The sequence below is a fragment of the Phaethon aethereus genome (genome assembly GCF_964289735.1).
Source record: "Phaethon aethereus genome assembly, chromosome: 3".
In the NCBI taxonomy this organism is placed as follows: Eukaryota; Metazoa; Chordata; class Aves; order Phaethontiformes; family Phaethontidae; genus Phaethon; species Phaethon aethereus.
In genome coordinates this window covers 95,902,809-95,925,618 of record NC_138576.1, presented here as the reverse complement: position 1 = coordinate 95,925,618, position 22,810 = coordinate 95,902,809, and the positions used below count along the sequence as shown (strand labels likewise).

At 38.2% G+C, this 22,810-nt stretch overlaps 1 protein-coding gene across 1 annotated transcript in view; it reads left to right on the top strand.

Annotated features, from left to right (window-relative positions):
* BTBD9 (BTB domain containing 9) overlaps positions 1 to 10,627 on the top strand; it is a gene marked incomplete at both ends in the record, with an annotated part of 124,000 nt that extends 113,373 nt beyond the window's left edge. The window contains 2 exons of the mRNA XM_081997161.1: positions 5,504 to 5,582; positions 10,433 to 10,627. Of these exons, the coding sequence (XP_081853287.1) occupies positions 5,504 to 5,582; positions 10,433 to 10,627 (274 nt within the window). The remainder of the gene's footprint in view (positions 1 to 5,503; positions 5,583 to 10,432) is intronic.
* Positions 10,628 to 22,810: the final 12,183 nt, after the last annotated feature.

The following is a 22,810-nucleotide window of genomic DNA, read 5'->3' as shown; positions in this document are numbered from 1 at the left end:
TACCCAGTTTGACTTCTGTGCTTTATGGGTCTGACTCTCTGAATCAGTATGTTAAATTACAGCTTTAACAGGACAGGGAGTATTACTTCGCTTTATTGTTTAGTACTGTTACGGTGGAAAACATGTTTTTTATTAGCAATTTTTAAGGTAGCTGTATACCTTTTTGGTAAAAAAAATGTTTGTATAACAGTAACTATTACAGTAGTTTCAGCGCACGCTTCTGTGTTTGTTTTGTAGGTACTCCATAGTGGAGGTTAGTATGGTATTCATTAGTAAAGCAAGGGGTGTAACACACATCATGCAGAACATACTACAGAACTTCTCGAGTCTCAGTCGGCTTGCTTATGTGTGCACGCAACTTTTTTTATTTGGCAGCATCACGTACTGGTTGCTGTCTTGTTTACATCAATACCGTCATCAGACTGGCGTATGGAAAGGCAACACAACTCTTCTTTCCTTCTCCTGTCATCTGCTTTTACAAATACTTTCTCACTATTCCAAGATAATGAATGCTCTATTTCATTAAAAATATATGTAGTCACAGTTGAAAAATATCCACGCATCCAAATAAGCTATGTGTTTTGTCACTTACTATAGAATGAGACATACGTAGACAAGCATTAGAAAACAAAATGGAGGTTAACTCGTTCATAACTGACATTTTCAGGGTGTGTTGTTCATTTCCACATTTGCTTCCAACTCTTTAGGCTGCTTAGCCTAAAGCAAGCCATGATACGAATATGATGTGGTTATTACAGCCTGATGAATGCTAGCTGCGTGTAACAGCTTTCTCTTTTGTCTTACATCTTGGGCCTGAACTTGGTTTCAGCTGTAATCTGTGCTGCTCGGGTGATCGCACAGTGCGACAGTATTCTGTAGCGCCAGCGGCTCATTAGAAAACCTCAAGGAAAGATGAGCTTCCAATTCTTTCTTAATTTGTACTTTTCTGGAAATAACGGGGAAGAGTCGCTATTTATATCCTGTTATATGCAATAAATCTTCGGAAAGATAGCAGCTTTTCATAGAAATACCTAGGCAAGGATTCCAAATGCAGAGAAAAGCCGTGAAATTCTTTAAGAGGTGAATTGCTATTTTGGAGCTCTAGATAGTTTAGAGAATAGCAAGTTATTGTCACAGTTTACCTGGACGTCAGTATTTCTTGCATTCTTCTTGCAATAGCCTAATAAAGAAAAAGACAGGAAGAAACATGAAAGTGGAGGGGGTTCCTCTGAAGAGAATATGGTGAGGAGATTGTGGGATGCACGCAGCCATTGAGTTTTCAGTGGCAGCTGTTGCTGTTGGAGAGATGAAAGCACTTGGCCCAAGAGTCTGTTTATATGTTTGAGCAGAGGAAGTGGTTTTCATTGCAAGGAGCTCTAAGCGAGACAGGCAGAGTCAGAGAATAAGAGAGCAAAAGATAATTGTCTAAATTATGTTCAAGCTATTATAGAAGACGAATATAGTTAAAATGTAATTAAATATGACAGGCTCACAGGACGCAAGCATGGCTTCGGAATGCTAATCATCAATTACTGTATCTCCTTATGGGAGTTGGGCAGAACGAGAGAGTTGGAAGTCGGGTGGCTGAGGTGAGATGTAGAGTGTTAAATAGAACACCGCAGGACTGTAACAAGGCTAATTTCTTTTGGAAAGTGGAGCTGTGGTATCAGGGGACCTTTGCTAGCCAAACAACTTGTAGTGCCGCATTTCAGCTTGAGGACCCTAGTATAAATCGGAGTAGGCTGCTAGTCGGGAGTCTTGTCTTAGAGATGTGAACCTCAACTTGAGGTAGTGATTAGTTCTGTTGTGGAAGTGATGACCAGGAGTGCTGCAGATTGAGCAGCAAATCTAAAATTAATCAACCAGCAAGACAGGTGTGAAAGCAGAAAAAAAAGATCAACACTTCCTGAATATTAAAAAAAGGTAAACCCTGAAAAATCAATTTATTATAGGGTCATCAGTAAGGGGTACAGAGATACAGAAAGTCCAAAGACAGCCATGTCGGTTTGTGGGCGAAGTAAGTTACGACAGCTTCTTCATGACCGTGTCCTAGGTAAAGAAGGTGGAAGCATGCCACCAGCTTAAAAGATTTGCTTGGCATATGGGGAGTAATGGTGAAGAAATGGCATCTATTACACAGAAGTATCTAATCCCAGACCAAAAATTAGGTGCTTTTGATACATTTTAGTGCTGCTGTTCTTGTAATACAGTGACTTACATAGCTCTAGTATCAATTCATATGTATAAAATTTGGAGGAAGTTTTAATAAAGACCATCAAAAGTGATTTTGAGGATAGAAAGACTAGCTCTGGTGAGGAGAGTATAAAGTAAGCACATACACATGGCATGACTACAAAATAATTTGCAAAGTAAAATTTCTACAGAGAAACTGAAATTATTACAATAGTACCAGAAGAGATAACTAGTAGTGAATGAAAAAGATGAAAAAGAAACTTAAGGCTTACCTATGATGTCTTTAATTTAATCAAGGAGCACCACTGAAGAGTTGTTATGGCTTGATGCATAAATAGAAGTCTTACTGAATTCGTTATATCAAGCAAAAAAATGCAAAAAGAGGATGGATATGTCTTGATAATGTTCTGTCAGTAATCTCTCTTCCCGTATGAGTATAGTTACACTGCATAAATTATATCTTTGCTGGATAATTATATCTGTACTGGAGAGGTATTGCTTTGTATATATTGACATTCTAAAACGTACTGTTACAGTCAAAATCAGTGCAACTTTCTAGGGACGAAGGTTTGCCTTGCTTATTTCAAAAGTTACTTTTTCCAAATCCATTTGGGTTGTTTTCTACTTAGTTTATTTCCTTAGCAAAAAGGAAAAAACGGAGACGTAATTTTCTCATTATCCCATCAAGTACTAATTCTCTAGGGGCAATATTCTTGAATTTTAATAACTTGAGTTTTAATAACTCTTCTAGAAATTGTCTATAATTTTTACTTTCTTTTTTCCAATGGGAAGGGCATAAAACGGACACATATCAAAACAGTAACTATTTTTCAGATTTATTGAAAACTCTATCTACCTTCAGGTGTCACATCCTCAAGAATTACTTTCACTATTTTATATCATGTTTTAGTAGTATTAAAAGGGTAATTATGATCCGATCCTAATAACAGCTTTGTAGCAGACAGTAAGGACTTGTAATGCAGTGGGAAGTGGAAGAACTTAGGAGCTTCGTGGAGGAGCTGATGTAGAAGTGTGTTGTCAGAAAGACCTTCAGAGGCCTTTTTCTCAACCTCTTTTAATATGTGTCATGCTCTTCAGATGTATTCCTGAACAGATGCGTCAGCTTCATACAACAGACACAGCGTTTACTGCCATCTTTGGAAAATCTGCATTGAACTCTTGCAGTGTGTATTTGACCAGTGCTCAGAAGTACTATAAATAAATACAGACCCATTTATATTCCTTTCTGTGATCTGTAACTAACCTATTTTCTTGCCACAGAACACACTGACAGTAAAACAGAAGAAACAAAAAACCAAAAAAGAAAACACTTTAGAGGCTAGGAAGGAATAAGCTGGTTTTTATAGATTCTTTAGGATTTTACTGTTTCATTTAGAATAGCTTTAGAATATTTTCTAAATTGGTAAGTAGGGAAGTCTGATTTTTTTACATAGTCACTTTTCTTGCATGAAGTGTGTGCGTGTAAATGTAAAAGCGTATGTGTAATGCAAACTATGGCAATACTTTCTTAGGAGAAGCAGCGTTGCAATTGTCTGATTGTCCCAGCCACTCATCTTTGGGACTCTGTACTTCAAGGTAACAAGCTACGTTTGGCCATGAAGATTAACGGACTGGCTGTACTAAAGTAATATGAGAAGGAAACTCAAGAAGAATTGTACTCCTGTTTAGGGGGAAAAAAAAGTTTAAATCATAGCAGCCTTTCAGATACTGAGACAGTCAACAAAATAGCCCATTCTCATTTTATATTTTATTTAAAGCTTGAAGAAACAGCCTGAGCTTTAAAATAAGGAGGACATAGCCGCATAAGGGATATAAATAAACCATGTCGTTAGATAAATAACTGCTGTACCTCTGAGACCTGACACAGTCTTCACCTTTCTATTATGATGAGTTACTCTAATTACATCCATTACTTCATGCAGTAATACCAGTAAGCTACTTGAAATTAGGTCTTGATTGGGCTCATAATCATCTTTAAGCAAATACAACCTGACAGCAGTGATAAAAGTAATAGTCGACTAAATTAAACCCAGAAATGCTATGTTTGGGACAAAGAGGTTTGCCTACTAAGGGAAAATGCAAGTGCCTGACAAATAGTCGGCAGCCAGGCTGTTCATACTGCCACACTTTGGGGTAGTCTACTGGTGGCGAGTGGCGTTTTATTCCAGTTTTGCATTGTCTCTTATTTCTTGTATGAACACTTGTGAAGGTATTCAGGTATTCTGAACACATTCAGGAAAACTATCCAATGTTCTTCTTCTGTAGTGAGCCAATGCAGTTATACTTAACTATATTGCTGAAGCCTTTTTTTTTTTTTTTTTTGGTTAGGAAGTTAAATTCTATATCTAGCTTTCATGTTTTATGAATAAAAAAATACTTTAAATTCTAATGTGTTTAAATACTAGTATAGTGGAAGGGTGGCATCAAACTGAAACCTCTAGTTCCTATTATTCTTTTTTGTTTCTTCTGTTTTACTGTCAGCGTGTTCTGCAAGCACAAAGGTACGGTAGGATTTGGGGTCCTTTGCCTGCTGCTCACTAGGCTACTTGAGGTGTTGTGCCTCACCCAGCTCAGAAGGATATGAATGAGGAAGGAAGAGGATAGCGGTCCCAATCGAGTGTTTTCAGCCTAGCCCAAAAAGTTACATTCCAGCTTGGAGGGGGGGGTGTGCACTGGTCTGTTCTACCCACTGCCACTGTGTCAGGATGGGGAAATCCTCACAACCTGACCAGCGAAGAATCCTTTATGTTACTCATAATTTACTGGAAGGACCTTGGCCCGCACAAGGGAAGCTTGGCTCCTCTGCCCTCCCTGCTCCCCTTAGAGTGGGAGGAGGTTTTGGGTGTTGTTTTTTTTCCCTAGAGCTGTAATTTTCTTTAACTAAGCTGATGATTTCTCATGCCTAGTTAACGGATGGACGCATTTACTTTTATTTATCAGATCTTTTGTTTATCTAATACAGTCAGTATTAGTCAAGGATTTTAGACTTTGATTCAGGGTTTTTTTCTATTGCCATTTTCTTAACTTTCAGCAATAGTATGGGTATTATTCCTGCACACAAATTGTAGTAGTATAAGGTTTGTATGGAAACACGTAAGCAGAGTCAAGGCACTTAAAAATAAAAATGAACAAGGAGTGCTGGAAATTCAGGTGATGAAAAGTGTTTCTCTATTTGCCCTATTAAATGATAATAGTGTGTACTGTCACTTGAATGGATTCTCTGTATATTTTACTGCAAGCTCTTGTGACATTGTTTAATATTTGTATGTTTCTCTGGATTTTTTTGTAGATCCTGGCAAACAATCACTTTTGATAAACAGCCTGCATCTTTTATCAGAATAGTCGGAACTCACAACACAGCTAATGAGGTAAGGAACTTTGAAGAAAACCTATATTCTTCATGAATATATAGCAGTATGGTTTTTCATATCTTACGATGATATTGATAATGCCTTCTAAAATGTACTTTTTTTTTTTTTTTACTCTGGCAATCTAGCAAAATAAGAACGAATGCTTTTCTTATTTGAATATTTGCAAACTATGTTATCGTCTTCCCAGACTCTACAGAGTTGAAGGGCTCTTGCCACTGTGGGGGATATTTTGTGGTTTTTACAAAGTACAGTAACCTGTTTCTGGTTTTGACCTTTGCACAGTGCCATCAAACATTCCTTTTGGGTTTGGTTTTCAATTATTCCTTATTTTGATGAATGATGAAAATACCATTTTAGTGCACTAGATAAAGGTATATAGCCTCCGATTACTTGATTTTTATCACCTTTACATTATCTTTTGAATGAATAAAATATAAGAAGAATTTCATTCTTCATAAAAAAAATCTTACTTGCATAAGATTCTCTTATAATTAATTTTCATACCTGGTAAATTGGTTAACTAACAGTGGCAAAACCAAGATATTTCTTTCAATTCATTTTATACAGAAAAAAATACGTTTTGCCTTAACTGACCAAGTGCACGATCATCCTCTTTTTGTTTTCTTGCGCTTCTGTCTTTCATATTTGTTGTGTATTGTCTCAGATAAAGTCCAGATTTTACAGCTGAATTCAGTGAAACAACTTAAAATATATGTGAATTTAAGAACATGTGCAAGTCTTTGTGAGATTAGGACCTTATATAATGAGATGATGAGAGGCACCAAAAGCTGCTGCTTCTGTGTGTATGCATGCATGTCTACATCCCACATGTGTAGTTCACCACAAAACATTGTAGCTTCTCACTTTATCATGAACTTTGGATAGCACTATTACATTTGTAGTAATTAGAGTTTGCCAATTCCTAATGGTGTTAGGATTTCTGATCATATTTAGCATATGGGATGATGTTTCCATAGTGAGGCATCGAAAGAATTATCAAATAGCATTGTTTATGTCCAATTTTAGAGCAACGATTGCCAACATATGCACCACCAGATGTTGACATCAGTTCTCAGCAGGCAGTTGGAAAGAAGTTGACCAATAAACTGAACCGGGAATATAAATTAATTTATTTTTTTCCTAAGCATTGTCTCTTGCAGTGTATAGTTCAGTCTTAATCAGTGAATTCTCAGAAATACACAGTCGGAAGCTGCCTTCAGGGTTGTTGTACATGTATGAAGAAGACCTTTTTCATTACCGATCCATATAGACAGTCCTGTTTCTATCATGCCAGCCTCTGTAAGTTTTCATCTCTTTATTAAAAAAGAAGGAGGTGCATTGCGTAAACTTAGCAAATCAGACTGTAAGAAACATTACCTCCAACTTTTAATTCTTAAGGGTTACTTTAAGACCTGAAGAGTAATGGATTTTTAAACATAATTTCAAACTGGCTACCATTTCCAAGGTATTTAATATCCTGTGTATATGAGCACTGCATAACTATAGCAAGGATCATTATGTGCAAACAGAGGTTACAGCTATTCATGTAGTGGCTGAGTGGAACTCTAAACACATGCTGCTGTCATGGGTCTTTTCTCTCTTTTGTCTTTAAAATCTGTACCCCCCACTAATATTTTTTTAAACAATATATTTCTCCTAAACCATATAGAGGAGGAACATTATTAGCATGCATATATTACTAAATTACACTGTTTTGATATATATTAAACAGATGTTCTATTACATTTTGTCACAAAGTTTCATTTTCTAAAGAATGCAGCAAGGTATTTTTCATACTTCCACTTCAAATAATAACAGTGTAACCGAAGTCTTGGTTTGTTCTGGAGTTGATAGGCTAGGTAGTCTCTTCACTAAGAACACAAGCAGTTTCTAGAATTATTTCCCTACAGGTGGTTGTATTTTATGTCAAACCGTTTTCATTTTAAACAAAAGATGCTAATGGCAGCATGTGCTCATCAAGGAGTTTTACTGTAATAGGTACAAAAATACTCCATACATATTCTACCAACATATACCTTTGAACTTTGAAAGCACAATCTGCAGACTTTCCAAAGGGATGAGTTGATTTTTGGAGTTTAAAAAAAATCCCATAAAATTTCTCCATTTTGTGAATGTTTTCATCTTTTAAACTCCTCTTTTCCTTTGCCATGTTCTCCAACTGTTGAAAGGCATAATGTTCACAGATTTTTTTTGACCTGGCATTTGAATTTTTTTTGGTATGTTAGAACATGATAGAAGTGCAACTTTTTGTTTTCGTGAGCTTCCAGTTATCCTACTTTGAGAAATAAAAGGATTATTTTTCCTTAGTTCTTGTTGTCATTTATTTGTCAGACAGGTCACCTCATACTTTGTGTAAAGTTTATCTTGTTTTTCCTCTTCCATATTACTGATCTGGAAAGGACACCTAGTTGCTAATGTGAGAGCTTTAGTTTAGTTTACAAATTACCGCACCAGTGTATATGGTGCTTGGCCTTGCTGCTTTGTTTGTCAGACCTTAAATTATCCGTGAGAAGTATAACATGGCATTGATCAGAGAATGATGCTGAACTGTTATCTCTGCCTTTTTTGAGAAATACACGCAAGATTGTTTTGGTAATACTGCTCTGAAGTATGTAATTCCAATAATGAATGAAGCAGATGAGCTTAATTGTACTTCTCTGTCCTCTGCTTCTTTCCAAAGCTGTAGTCTCTGTCTGTTAAAGCAACAGAGTAACTGAAAATAACATTGTAGGTTCACAGGCTTGTTAATGCTGAGATGAGCATTTAGAGTTTAGTATGAAAGAATCGGTAAAAATGAAAGTTAAAATTTAAGAGTTTGGTACTTCAGACTTTACAGACTAGTATCAGCTAGATTTCAGTGGAAACAATACTGTGTTTTAAAAAGTATGTATCACTACGTAAAGCGAAGTTTTAAATGAGAAACACTATTGGTATGCGTTACCGCAGAAATACAGAATCTTCTGACTTGGGGACCTTCATCCCATTCATTAGGCTGTGCTGCCTTTCAAGGAAAGCAGTGTGTTAAAGAGATGCACTGATGGGGTAACGTTCTTTCCTGCAAATCCTGATGCTGATATGTGCAACTGGAAAATTTACAATAGCTGTTACTTTAAAAACATGGGGCCAGGGGGAGTATAAAGGCGGCTTGAAGTCAAGAAGTGTAGCCGAATGCAAAAATTGGCTTCTCAAGAACTGTAACAGATGGAGAGAATTCATGGCACCGTAGAAATTAGTTCAGCTTTAGAAAAAAAACTCACCAGAAGAAATGCAGAGAAGAACCATTTTGTGCACATGTGTGGGTATGGGTGTAGATTTGTAGTCTGTTCATATGTGTATCTATATAGGCATAGCGATACATCTATATGTGAGCATGTGTGTATATAGAAGTATAAACATGCATCGCTATGTACCTGTATAAAAAACTGCAAGAATTCTTACACTGAGATGCACAAGAAAATATAATGTGGATTTTAAAAAAAACAGTGACTGTGAATATTTTTTTTATTCATTAAATGTATATTGTCAGAATTTGAATTGACTAGCTGCCTCCCCAGAAAAGACTCAGGGGCTATTGCAGACATGTCCCTGCAGATGTCTGTTCAGTGTGCACTTGAGCAGGGATAGTCAAACAGAATAATAGGATTTTTGGTTGTATTGAAGAAAGGATAGAAAATACAGGATTCTGTAGTCCTATATGAATATGTAGTATGCCTATGTCTTGTTTATGGTATTTGATTTTGCCCACATTAACTTGAAAGGGCATGTGAAAGGGCAGTTAAGATTATAAGAGATTACCTTTGTTTGTGAGAATAGCTTTAAAGACATGATTTACTTGCAGGAAGATTGATAGAAGATGTCATAAAAGCATACAAAATTAAGTTAAAAACAATAATTTTAAAAATCAGTTTTTAATATTTATCAAGCGTTAACTATAAAACTACAATGCATGAGAAAATAGCAAATTTTAAATCTTTGTAAGAAGAGTTTTCTTTGCTTAGTATGTGGCAAAGCTGTGCAATTCATAGCAATGAGAAATCATGTGGAAAGAAGTTTCGCAACAATTTTTAAGAGTTCCTCCCCCTTCTCCTCCCAAGCACTTCCAAGAACAAGTAGAAGTAAGACTAAGTAAAGTAGAAAATAAATTGGAAAAAATGCTTAAACAGGTGATCCTCTTAAATCTGAGATACAGTCACCTGTGCAGAGGTCCCAGGTATTATTTGAAACATTAGAAAACGATCACTGTTTGAAATGTTTCATCTGCTGTTTCATCTGGAGTGTTTCATCTGGTGAAGCAGCAGCCTCCTTGGACACTCTTAATGCCTTTCTACATACTCCAGGGTATGTCTGCAGAGCTACCATTGCTATTACAGCAGAGGGCAATCTTGAAATAGAATCATGTTGGTAATGCTTGAAATTTCATTTCTAGTGTGTATGAACAGTCAGTCTTTTGAGGAAGTAATTAGATTGTAAAATACATTTAAGGCAATATAGTTGTTGTTGTCATCTGATAGCATCTAGTAGATATTTATGCTACTTGGCAAATTAAAAAAAAGCCATTTACAATGGAACCATCTTTCTGATTTTTAGTGCCCTATGTAAAGGTTGGTATCATTTGAAGGCTTTCTCTTGCTCCACTTGTATCACTTTATAAAGTTTATGGCGTGTGGACAGATGTCTTTGACCTCATGGTAAAGCATTCTAATTTGACTAAGTACTGTTTGGCACTGATCTGGTCTGCATACTTCCATATAGACGTCATCTTACTTTGCTCATGCTTTTGCCAGCATTTAATTGTTTTGCTTATCTTAATTTTTTGTTCTCTCCAGGTGTTTCATTGTGTGCATTTTGAATGCCCAGCACAAAACAGTACCCACAAGGATGAGAGCAGTAAGGAGGTGGCAACCACAGAGGTGGGGGCTGGTGGACAACAGCTTGTTTCTCGTCCTGTTCGAGCTGCAAGCACTAGTTCCCTGCATTCCCCTCCTGGATCCACCTCGCGTTCACATGCTCACCAACCGTAAAGGAGATTGAAAGGGAGCTTTTGCAGCCCCGCTGACATTATATGAAACTATTCAGAACCTTCTTGTGCTGGCACCTTTTCTTTCTCTTTCTCTGTGAACAAAGGGGACCATGTCTGAAAGCTTGGACTGCTGAAATGGAAAAGGCTTTTCCCAAGGACATGAAGAGACAGCTTCACTCTCCTCAATTTGTTCAAATCAGGCTGGTCTCCGAGGGGGGAGAAAATAAATCTTCAATCTTCATCAAGTATCCCATTAACACCCTACCTCTCTAATCTAACCATGGCAAGGAGAACAGAAGGAAATAAAAGGCAGAGCTACAGTGGAAATCTGAAATGACTTGAGCAGAATGGAAGGCATATGAAATAAGTATTTGTTCCCTGAAGGCTTCCATTAGCAAAGAAAATGTTTGTGGAACACATCAGTCCAGAATATATGTTATTTTTAAAAGTTATTCTTCATTCATATTCCTTTGTAACTAGTAATCTGTTTTCTAAATTGTTTTGACTCTGTATTCCGCTTTGTCTCTTATTTCTGGCTGTAGCAAATGCTATGCAGTAGATTAAGGAAGTCTCAAACGTGTTTACCTGCTGAGATGCAAATTCCCTCATTCGTCGGTGGGATGACAAGAAAAGCCTTCATGGTATCAACAAACTAATTAATTGATGCTATATTAATCTTAACCTTAGTTGACTTTTCAAAGTACAAAATTGTAACTTCTTACGCTCAAAGAGGAAATTCCTAAATCAAGCATCCGTCTTGAAGAAAAAACATATTTTTCACTCCTGAAGATGATTACTTAAATTTTACCCGTATTTCGAAGAAAACTTGCAACAGATCATCAAAAACATTTGGTTTAGGAAAGTGGAACTTCATCTGGTCGCTGACAAACATTTGTTCAGAATACAAAAAGAAGAATTCGCAGATGCTTATTTTTTTCCAAGGAAAAAAATGTTTTACATTCTGGAGCTAAAAATTCAAAGGCTGTGTGTGCATAAACTTTTCTCATAATCTTCATAAAATATGATGCTTTTATGCTGTATGGTAAAAGATGTGGCTCTTACTTTACAGTCACAAAATTCGTTATTCATCTCTGTCTGTCTGGATTACATTGCCTACTACTTTGCTTATTCTTGAGTGCTTCCACACTGATGATGATGCAGTCTCTTACTCTCCAGATCTATGTGACTCTTAAGAGGTCTTTCAGTATGGGATAAAGTGATTTTGTATTATGACAAATGCTGATGTAATTGGCAAAATTGGTTAGGAGGGTTGTTACTCCTCACAAAATATATTATATTGGAAATGTCAGCTATCCAGTTTTATGAACTTGGAAATTCCTGTGATGACCAATAGCCTTGTCAGGACAAAACAAAGCTAGTGTAGGATAAATACGGTTTTCCTTTGCATAACCATAGTGATAAAATTAGTTATATCAACATAGCAAATATTATGTAAATTTATCACACTACTTAATTTGAAAGAATTTCCCTGTTGGATTACTGGTTGTGCTAAAAACAGGAAGGAATATAACAAGTGGTAGCATTGAATAAGTAAAAACTTCAAAAGAGAAAAGCTTCCTTTTTCTTGTTTCAAATAAAATTGATTAGGCTTTATCATTAATATTATAGTATTTTTTCATTGTCAAATTTCAGTTGAGTTCTAACATTTGCATACAGCCCTCTCCCTTCCCACTGCTGTCTTCTGACTTGTGAATGTCTGTCAGTGAAGATACATGCCCATTGCGTTATATATAGCTTATAATATGTGCCACGGCTGCCTCAGACAGTCTTGGGTTCTCAGGCAGGATACTGCTTGTGCCGGCCAGCACCTGGTCTGGGGTGCTGATTGCCATATGGATTATGCCTTTGGAGCATGAAAGAATTGAGACCAGCTGTTGGGGACACAATTCTCTTGTTTAAGTATAGGTCCAAAAAGTTGGATTATTTTTTTTTCCTTTGAAAAATAGAGTTAGAAGACTTTTCTATTCTGGTTGTAATTCATGCTGGAACTACCGAGATACATGGAGCATGTCTTGCCTTTAGTAGATAAGTCCTTCCGTGTCAGTGGTGGTATTTCCTTGCAGTTTGATCAAACAAGTTCTCTTTTCTCAAGCTGTGTATAAGCAAAGGGCATAACTTCCTAGCTGTTAGTCTGTAGTAGTCCCCATTGTAGAGAATGTTTAAAAAAAAATAAAATTGTGCCAGCTGTTCTGAGTTTAGGCTCTTGGAGAAAGAACGGGATTTTCAGTTTGTAATCTTTGATGTGCACAATTAATTTTTATGATACAAATAAGTCTTAGAGACTATAACCTGCTGCAAATCTTTTTGATCTTGTCCTGTGACTCAGTGTTGAATTGAGTCTGTTTAAAATGTCTGTTTATTTCCCATGACATTCGCTCTCTGCCAAGAATCTGAATGAACAGGTCGGTGAAATTCCCAAAGCAAAAAGTATCAGATCCTGTAGACCTCCCAGTTCTTCACCCCAAAATATGAATCAAAACAAAACTCAACTTTGCATTGTCCCTTCATACAGATGAATGGAAATTTTTAGTATTAGACTGATTCTCAGTCAGACCTGGCCTTTCTCACAGTCTTTATTTTCTTCTGTTAGTTACTGTTAGCACCTGTCACTGAGGTGAGTCCAATGTGATCACAGGGCTCCCAGGCTTTTAACACAAGCCCTGCCACAACTTCACATTTTCTAGTGGGAATCCTTTACATTTTTATTCAGAGAGATAATGTTGAAATGTTTAAGGGACCTGAACTCTGCTTGGTCTTCTAACACTACCTGCCAATAAACACCCCGATTAGCTGTATTGCCTAGTATAGGTCTCTGTCTTAAACATTGGGTCAGCAACATATTTCTAGTGATAAAGGAAGATACCACACAGAACTGATTTGTGGTTCTCATTCTTTCTAATTATCGTCTGTATTTATTGACTCCCAATGTGGTTCTTGTATATTCTTCTGAAAAAAATTTTTTTTTTTTGCCTTTCAGTGGACATAAGTTGTGCTGTTATGGCTTAAGATCAGGGCATTTATAATATCAGGGTTTAGCAGAGTGATGAAATACTGTAATTATTCAGGACTGTATTACCACTTACTCATATTTTATTTGCAACAGAGGTAGAGGAGGACGGACCCGGTATTTGTTGCTTTCTTGTCAGAAACTGCAAAATAGACCTGGGTTTAGATTTCTGTGTAATGGAACTAACTATATTGTCACTATTGAGCCCTTATGTCTATTTAGTACTTTAGTTATGGTAATTACTATCTTTAAATTCCCCAGGCCTCATTTTCTTTTTTTCTTCCATAGGTTGAATTCAGACTTAGGCCCAACTGTTACAGAGCTCAACAAAGGTCTTTCTAAAGTCTGTTTATTTAATTAACTTATTCCAAGGGCATTTAAAAGATTTTTATTCACAGAAATTTATGGCCAAATACCAATTCCTTAAAACTGACTTATCCAGGAAAATTAGTTTCTGAAGTGAGCAAAAATTGTGCAGCTCTGTTTGCAAGCCATTGCCAGTCAGCTCTAAAACAAGTTCAAATATCATGTTAAATGGAATTACAATGAGAGAAGTTAATCTAAGTCTAATGTAAAAGACAATACAGAGGAGGAATCACCAATTTTGTTAGAGAAGGAACTATTCTTCATTGCAGTTTCCTTCCTTTAGAGCTCCATTTCTTTCTTTTCTTCCCCATGAAAATCATTTTTTCTTGTTTATTATGGTATCTCGTGAAAGAGCTCAGTGCTTCTCAGCATTGCTGAAAAATTCAAATTAATTTAATGCATCTTCATCTTTACTAATGATAACATCAAATTAGAGAGTTTTCAGTTTAGTGTCTGACTTGATGAGAGTTGGTTTCCATGAAAGAAAGAAAAATGTCTATAATTGTTCCACTCTTAAGTAAATTAAGTTTTCCAACCAAATGCATGAGAGCATCTACTAATTATTCAGTGATGTTTTGTAAATCTAGAGGCAGTGTGAAGATTAGAAGACAAAGTTAGTGCCGTTTTTGTCTGATTGTGTTAGCAGTTCTGGTTATACAGTGATGCCCACTCAGAGATGCTCAATAAAGAATTGGAATTTAGATGTGATTTCACAGAAAGTAGGTATGCTGTACATTGCTTTTTCTCTATGAAGGTATGAATCGGCTAATATTTTGACAGGTGTTAATATACCATCAAATGGGCAAGTGAATGCATTGGTGATTTTGTTGTGGTGGCTAGAGTAGTCAGCAAATCATCAGAGACAGTAAGAGTTAATGTATTTAAGAATAAACATTTAGGCTTGTATGTCATGGTATCAGTTGTCAGAGGACTAAACCATGCTTCAGAAATAATAATTTCTACATCCCGGAGGATGCTTGAGGCCAGATTCCTGTCCCCATCTCCCAGTTGATGCTGTGTTTAGCTCAGACTCCTTAGTTTTCTCTGAACTGATTGTTTGTTCTTGTCAGTTGTACTCATTAACTCACATACATATATATATATATATATATATATATATATGCATGCTCCACAAAACTTGGTTTGGGATACAGAAGTAAAAGTCCTGGGCCAAGTTTTAGGAGTACCTAAATATTTATATATATGTTAAATTGAGCTAGTAGCTAATTATTTAGCTTGAATTTAGAACACGTTCTAAAGCTCCAAATCTAAAAAAAATTCTGTGTAGGCAGGTGTGAAATGCTACCGTTGTGGTATGGCAGGAAGTTGACTCTGTTTTTTGGTTGCTTAAAAAGTGCAAATGTCTAAACAATGTATGGGTGAGCAGGTCCAAAGTCTTACATATTGGTAATTTGGCTGTAGCGAGGTGTATAAAATAGAGCAAATTAAAGAGAGCTCATCTCAGACAGGGGTGCAGTCCAAAGAAAACACCTGTATTCCTCCTACCTGCCTTGTATGCTGTGGCTTGCAGTGTTTACAGAGTCAGTCTTGATATGATATTTGTTAACTGCTCAAAAAAACCCTCGCAGACTTTTATTTTGCCCTTCACAAGCTTTTATTGCAAAGATTTAGCTAAGGTAATGTCGAAGACCCACTCGTATTCCATGACAGAGTCTGGGTCTGGGTTTGATTTTGAAAACGCTTACTGGAGAAATAGTTTTTAGATCACCCTGCAACTTTTCTTAGATAAAGAAAGCCCAGATTAACAGCTGTAGTGTAATATGAGGAAACTGCAGGTATTTGTCATTTACCAGTAGATTGACTGCTAACACAACTATGTATCAATTTTGTAATATTGTATGTATTTAATTACTATGATACATACAAATTGGGGAAGTGAAGAATCAGCTTTGCACTTCGCTAATAACATGCCCTTGGCGTTAGACCTTGTCACCCAACTAGACATCAGACAATTATGTATTTTCCTGTTCCTTCCAGCCTAATAGAATAATACAGCCCAATGTTGTGAAAAAAATTCATAATTGATTCAGTACATAAATGTCATGGGAATTGAATTTCAGATTATTTTGGCTAAAAACCTGAATGAGTGGTGACTTGGCCCTGCATGGGCGTAAACATGCCTCTCCGGTGTCTCCTGCTACTTTAGGCCCTGGGCTATTGTAGGGAAGGAGAGCTGCACTGTTGGTGTACTTTTCCTCACTGGAACTTCTGTTCATCTGTTTTGTATTTATCATCTTGGCACGTTCATTCTCTTTTGTGCAGATCCTTATCCCTCAGTGAAAAGAAGGTAACCTCGTTTCTCATGATTTTCAGAATTACCCAGTGACTCCTGAAAACTCGCAGATGCATCATCACCTTGGTCTACGTTAAGGAGTCTGAGGAATTTACAGAACTGACCTGTGTGCTCTTTCACAGCAAATGCTATGTTGTTCAAAAGGTACCAGGTGACTCCTGAAACATCGAGTAAGTTGGGCTGTTCAGATGAGGGTTTGTGCGTCTAAAACTATGTGCCATGTAATCCGAGTGAATAGTAGTTACTGCAGCTTCCTTACATAGAGGGAGCAGGGAACTTGCACAGCTACCAGAAATCACTCATTTCCTTCATAGCATTTCTGGTCTACATCACCGATCTGTTGTCTCTGTACTCCCGAGCTGTAAGTCGCTAGGTGAGTTACGGTTAATACCTAGAATCCAATAAATGTGTTTAACAAAAGATGTTAAGAAGTTTTTGCCTTTACAGAAAAATCTGAGATTGTGCTTTTGAAACATAGTCAGTTCCAAGAATTGTTTTTTGGCATCTTCTGTAGGGTCTGTTCAGGTTTTCAGTTGTTTTCAGCTGTTAAAAGACTGTGGAATTCTTCACAGGAGTTTCTCATAGAGACTTGTCATGCTGAGAAACAGCTTTTGAAACAATCGTGGCAGGTTCATTGCTGGAGAACAGGGGCAGGATTCTGTTTGGGTAGTTCTGTGAGTTTGTTTATGCTTTTTTTAATAACAAGGGCATCAGTGTTGTATGATTTGGATCTGTTTCAGGGATGATGTATGTAACTTACTCGTTTTGAGAGGTAAATGAATGTTTTTACACAGTAATACAAAGTTCATGGGGCTTAGATGATTAGATTAGAAACATATCAGTATTACAGCAAGGGATGGAGATGCAAGGAGCAGTTTGGAAGAAAGACTGGTATGGACTTACATGTGTGCATATATAGCTGAGAAAATATATGTGTTACCTGAAGTGATAATTGGCAAAGTGTTTCCACATGGACTTTTTTTTAATTTAGGGAATTTTATTAAGGAATCTGTCACTCACCTGAATGTGAGCAATAAAAAAAAGGAGGAAGAGAACATAGGGAGCAAGGCTTTAATAATAGTTTTTATGGGAAGAGGAACACAAAACTATGATTCATGTGGTCTAAGCTAGTTCTCTTTGTCTCCAGTCCTCACACTCTTATATTTTCCAGCACGTTTCCCCCAATCTGTTTGTTACTCCTTTTCTTCTCCTCCTTACCTAGCATCATGTCACTGCTGCTGTGGTGTTCCCTGGAACTTTCCTACAAATTGTGATATATTGGGGGGGTGGAGGGGGTGGTGTGTGTTTATTTTTACCTCTTTGTCAGATGCTAAATAAAATGTCCTAGTTCATTCACATCAGACTTTAAAGGCAACTACCACTAGGCTGTCAAGTGCTAGTGAGAAAAATCTAAATTTGGCTGTCTGTGGATATGGGAAATACTAGCCCTTTTGGAGCTTGTTCTTTCATAATCTGCTTGCACTCTGTTTGTTAGCCTTACGAGAAAAATCAACAAGAGGTTTTCTGTTGACTTAAGGAGTAGGTCAGGCTTTGTGCAGGCTTATCTAAGTTAAGTTTAAATATAAATTGAAGTATTCCGCACCATGATGCACCAGATATATGCTCAATTTGTTAGTTGTTCATTGCTCAATGTGTTAGCTGCACATAAGTGCTGTTTTCTAAATAAACTGCATCATCAAAAGTGAACCTCGAAATAATTATTTGTAACTTTCAGCGTCCCTGTGTGAAGGTATTTCAGCTGTCTTGGAGATTGAAGCATCACACTGAGCACATAAACTCATTTTGAGAAATATAGTGTTATTTTACAATTCAATGCCCATGTCTATTAACCTTGTCCAATATCTTGTAAATTTTTTTTTCCTTTCTGCATTGCTCAATTTCATTATTGTCATTGGTTTTCTTTATGGAGTGAATGTTAATATTGCTCCTTCAAAGGTCATAAATTAAATATAAGGAGCCAGGCTAAATAGAAGTTCAGCTTTTAATGAACTTTTTCACTCATTTGTGTCAGTGCTCCTCTTTCTTGATGGACAGTAGTTTAAAACTATATGGTTATGCTCCCCTTCTCTGTAGCAATTACCATTGTATCCTGAAAGTTTTATGCATTAAATCCCTTTCCTTCTTTCTCGTATTTCCTAAATGTAGAGTGGCTCTAAACTACCTCAGACCTTGTTGTGAGCAGGTACGAGTTTTAGCTAAAATGTGTACTTCATTGTAGTCCATGAATGTTCTTAAGTGCATGTAGTGAAATCAGCCCTGATTGCATTTTCAGGAATACTGTTTTGAGTAAGATACGTAACTGGGATGAGTTCAGACACACCCATGCAGGCTCATACCAATACCTCTTTCAAGAAAAACTTTTCAGGAGCACAGCTTCTGATAGGGGAAGCGCTTCAACTTTCTGGTCTCAGCATTTTGAAGGAACATGATCTTGCCTGCACTGGACTACTCTCACCTCTCATTTACTGTGACAACCGTCATAAAAATTGCGTCGTCAGACCTCCATTCCTGGCCGTTAGCAGGAGCTGTGCTATTGCATTTGACTCTGCTCATCGTATGAGAATAAACCCCACATGGCATGTTCTGATGACCTGGGTGACATTTTATACCGCAATGGATATGCATTGCCAACCATTTGGGCTAATTGGGTTTCAGGTGAAGTGATGGTTGCAGACTGAGCTGCAGTGATCCAGTCGATAACTTTGGGAGTTGTCTGGTTTTGTAAGTTATCCACTGAACAACCCGCAAACCTTGTTAGTATTGATTTCCCTTTCACCAGCAGATGTGCACATCATCAAACAAGCGTTTGGTAACAAGGAATTTTCTATGGGCATCTAGAAAAAGAAGCATCACAATTATATCCGTAGTAACAATGTGTGTATTTGTAGTGAAAGTTATAGAATTATTAAACTGCTATAAGCTATTCTGTGCATGCTCTAGCATTTTATTAACAGCTAAGAAGCAGAGGGTTCTGGAGAGCAAGGAAGGCTGGCTCTGGATTTCTTTTGTAATAGTTTCAGAGAGCAGCAAAACTCACCAGAGTGGATGCAGGACCAGACAATGCTCAAAGCAAATAATTGAAACTGTTGTGCTTTGTATTTATTTCTTTGGGCATTTTTTCTTTAAAAGTATTTAACTTCACAGGAAAATATAGCATATATTTAAAATAGTGACAATTAGAAATGCACCTTTTCAAGAAGAAGGGTGTGATTTGAGAAATAAAGTGATCTTTTGTGTTTAACTGTGTGTCTGTAGCTTTGTTAAAATAATGGTAGAGCCTGTTTGATGCTGCTCACATATTCCATGTGCGAATAGAAGAGTTTTGGCAGAACTGGATTGATTTCCCAGCATGGTAAGGAAACAAATACGGTTATCATTGATGTATTAACTCATAATGACGCGGTTTTAATAGCAACATAAAAAACACTGGTGATTTTTGCAGTGACTCTTCAGGGCAGTGGGCATCTACAAAGGTACTGCAAACGTTGAGAACAACAGCTGCTGGTGGTTGCTACCAGCATGTGCCACTGTACTGCCTGGAAGTACATACACTGGAAGAAGTGCATGAATGAGGTTTTCACTTTCTTTCACAAAAAAGGGGGCAAATATTTTGAGACTTGGGAATCTATTTTCAAATGAACCAAAAGAGGCTTGATTCTTGAGAAGTATTTAGCACTTGATTTCCTTTGGACTACCATGAAAGGTGGGAGCATTGAGTGTTTAATTCATGAATACTAGGCCTTTATCTGCCTGGCTTATCAACCTCATGTGCTAAACAGAATTTTCGTAAGCCTTGCTTGAACTTCAGAACTTCATGCCCTAAAGCAGGGACTGTTCTCCCGTAACAACAATCAGTTCCTCTATCGTGATCTTTTAAGCAGTTGTGGGTGTGTCATGCTATTCCTTTCATAAATGTGTACAACTTTTGTTACCTAGAAAGTGGAGAGGTCAAACTCAAAAGACGGAAGTACGATACCAACTTGTGAGATCAAGCTGAGGTACCACAGCAAACCGTACAATGCCATAATATAATTAGTTCTAATTTCTTTTGTGTGTTGATTAGCCATACAACAGTTAATAAGTTTGACAGTTGTTATTAGATTTTGAGAGTAAAGATGTGATTTTTAAGTGTCAGATCCTGCTGTTCATTTTTAAAAATGGATGTGTGGATTTTGGAGCATAGGCTGCCACTCACCTCAGTTACTGAATAGTGACACTTCCAGCATGTGGGAATATTGGTGCGAGGAAGCCTTGCTTTTGAAATGGTGGTGGCCTAATAGAGTACAGGGTGAATGTAAGCCAGAAAGTTGTATTCCAGTCAATGAGAAGTAGCGCATGCTGAAGCCATCTGTGTTCCCAGGCCCTGTGTCCAAGTTAAAAAGAAGGTACATGCTTTTTGCTCTATATTGACAAATCGGGGGCCTCTTGAGGCCTTTTGGAAATTTCCATTGCAGCTCTCGGGGAAAATTGTGTTCAGGAGAATACAATTTGTAGCAAGTGTTGAATATATTATACTAGAAGAAAAAATACACTTTCAAAGCATAGAGAGTTAAAAGAACAAGTTGGATGAGAGCAAAGCTAAGAAAAAAGATTCTTTCTCCTTGCTCTGGTAAGGGTCCAGTTTATCTTTGTGCTTATAAAATCATAGAATAGCTTGGGTTGGAAGGGACCCCCAAAGGTCATCTAGTCCAATCCCCCTGCAATGCACCGGGACATCTTCAACTAGATCACATTGCTCTCAGAGGTTGCCCCATCCAACCTGACCTTCAGTGTTTCCAGGGATGGGGCATCTACCACCTCTCTGGGCAACCTGTGCCAGGGTTTCACCACGCTCAGTGTGGAAAGCGTGTGAAAATTTCTTCCTTACATCTAGTCTGAATCTACCCTCTTTTAGTTTAAAACCATTACCCCTTGTCCTATCGCAACAGGCCCTGCTAAAAGGTCTGTCCCCAACTTTCTTATAAGCCCCCTTTAAGTACTGGAAGGCTGCAATAAGGTCTCCCCAGAGCCTTCTCTTCTCCAGGCTGAGCAACCCCAACTCTCTCAGCCTTTCCTCATAGGAGAGATGTTCCATCCCTCTGATCATTTTTGTGGCCCTCCTCTGGACCTGCTCCAAGGTCCATGTCTTTCCTGTGCTGAGGGCTCCAGAGCTGGACACAGGACTCCAGGTCGGGTTTTACCAGAGTGGAGTAGAGGGGTAGAATCACCTCCCTTGACCTGCTGGCCACGCTCCTTTTGATGCAGCCCGGGATATGGTTGGCTTTCTGTGCTGTGAGTGCACATCACCGGCTCATGTCCAGCTTTTCAGCCACCAGTACCCCCAAGTCCTTCTCGGCAGGGCTGCTCTCCATCCCTTCATGCCCCAGCCTGTATTGATACTGGGTCTTACCCCAGCCCATGTGCAGGACCCTGCACTTGGCCTTGTTGAACCTCATGAGGTTCACACAGGCTCATTCCTCAAGCTTGTCCAGGTCCCTCTGGATGGCATCCTGTCCTTCAGGTGTGTCAACTGCACCACTCAGCTTGGCGTCACCTGCAAACTTGCTGAGGTTGCACTCATTCCCACTGTCTTTGTCATTGATGAAGACATTAAACAGTACTGGTCCCCTGAGGGACACCACTCATTCACCAGTCTCCATCTGGACATTGAGCTGTTGTTGCATCCAGAGGGTAGTGATCCGTACAACCAATTCCTCATCCACCGAACAGTCCACCCCTCAAAGCCATACCTCTCCCATTTAGAGAGAAGGATGTTGTGGGGGACCATGTCAAAGGCTTTACAGATGTCCAGAGAGATGACATTGGTAGCTCTTTCCTTGTCCACTGATGTAGTCCCTCCATCATAGAAGGCCTCTAGGTTCCTCAGGTGCTCTTGAACCTGATCTTCTCTTACAGTGGGAGGGACTTTGCTCCTCCAGTCCCGATCGTGCAGTCCATCTGCTCAAGAGGTGTGGGAAGAGAGACTGCCAGTGAAGACTGAGGTAAAAAAGTTGCTGAGAATGTCAGCCTTCTCCTCCCCTGTTGTTACCAGTTTGCCAGTCTTGCTCATCAAGGAGGGTATGTTTTCTTTGACCTTCCTTTTCTGGTTGACATACCTGTAGAAGCCCTTCTTTTTTTTGTTTGCATCTCTTGCAAAGTTCAGCTCCAGTCGTGCCTTGGCTTTCTTGACCCCAGCCCTACACAGCCAGGCAGCATCCCCATACTCTTCCCAGGATACCTGTCCCTGCTTCCGCTGCCTGTGCATTTCCTTTTTGCCCTTTAGTTTGCCCAGCAGGTCTTGATTCAGCCTTCCTTTCCCGATTTCTTACACCTGGGGATTGAGAGCTCTTGCGCTCTATGGAAAGCAACCTTAAAGATCTGCTAGCTCTGCTCTGCTCCCTTGTCCCTGACGGCATTTTCTAGTTTTCCTGGACCTATTGACTGACTCCTTGAAGAGCTGGAAGTTTGCTTAGGTT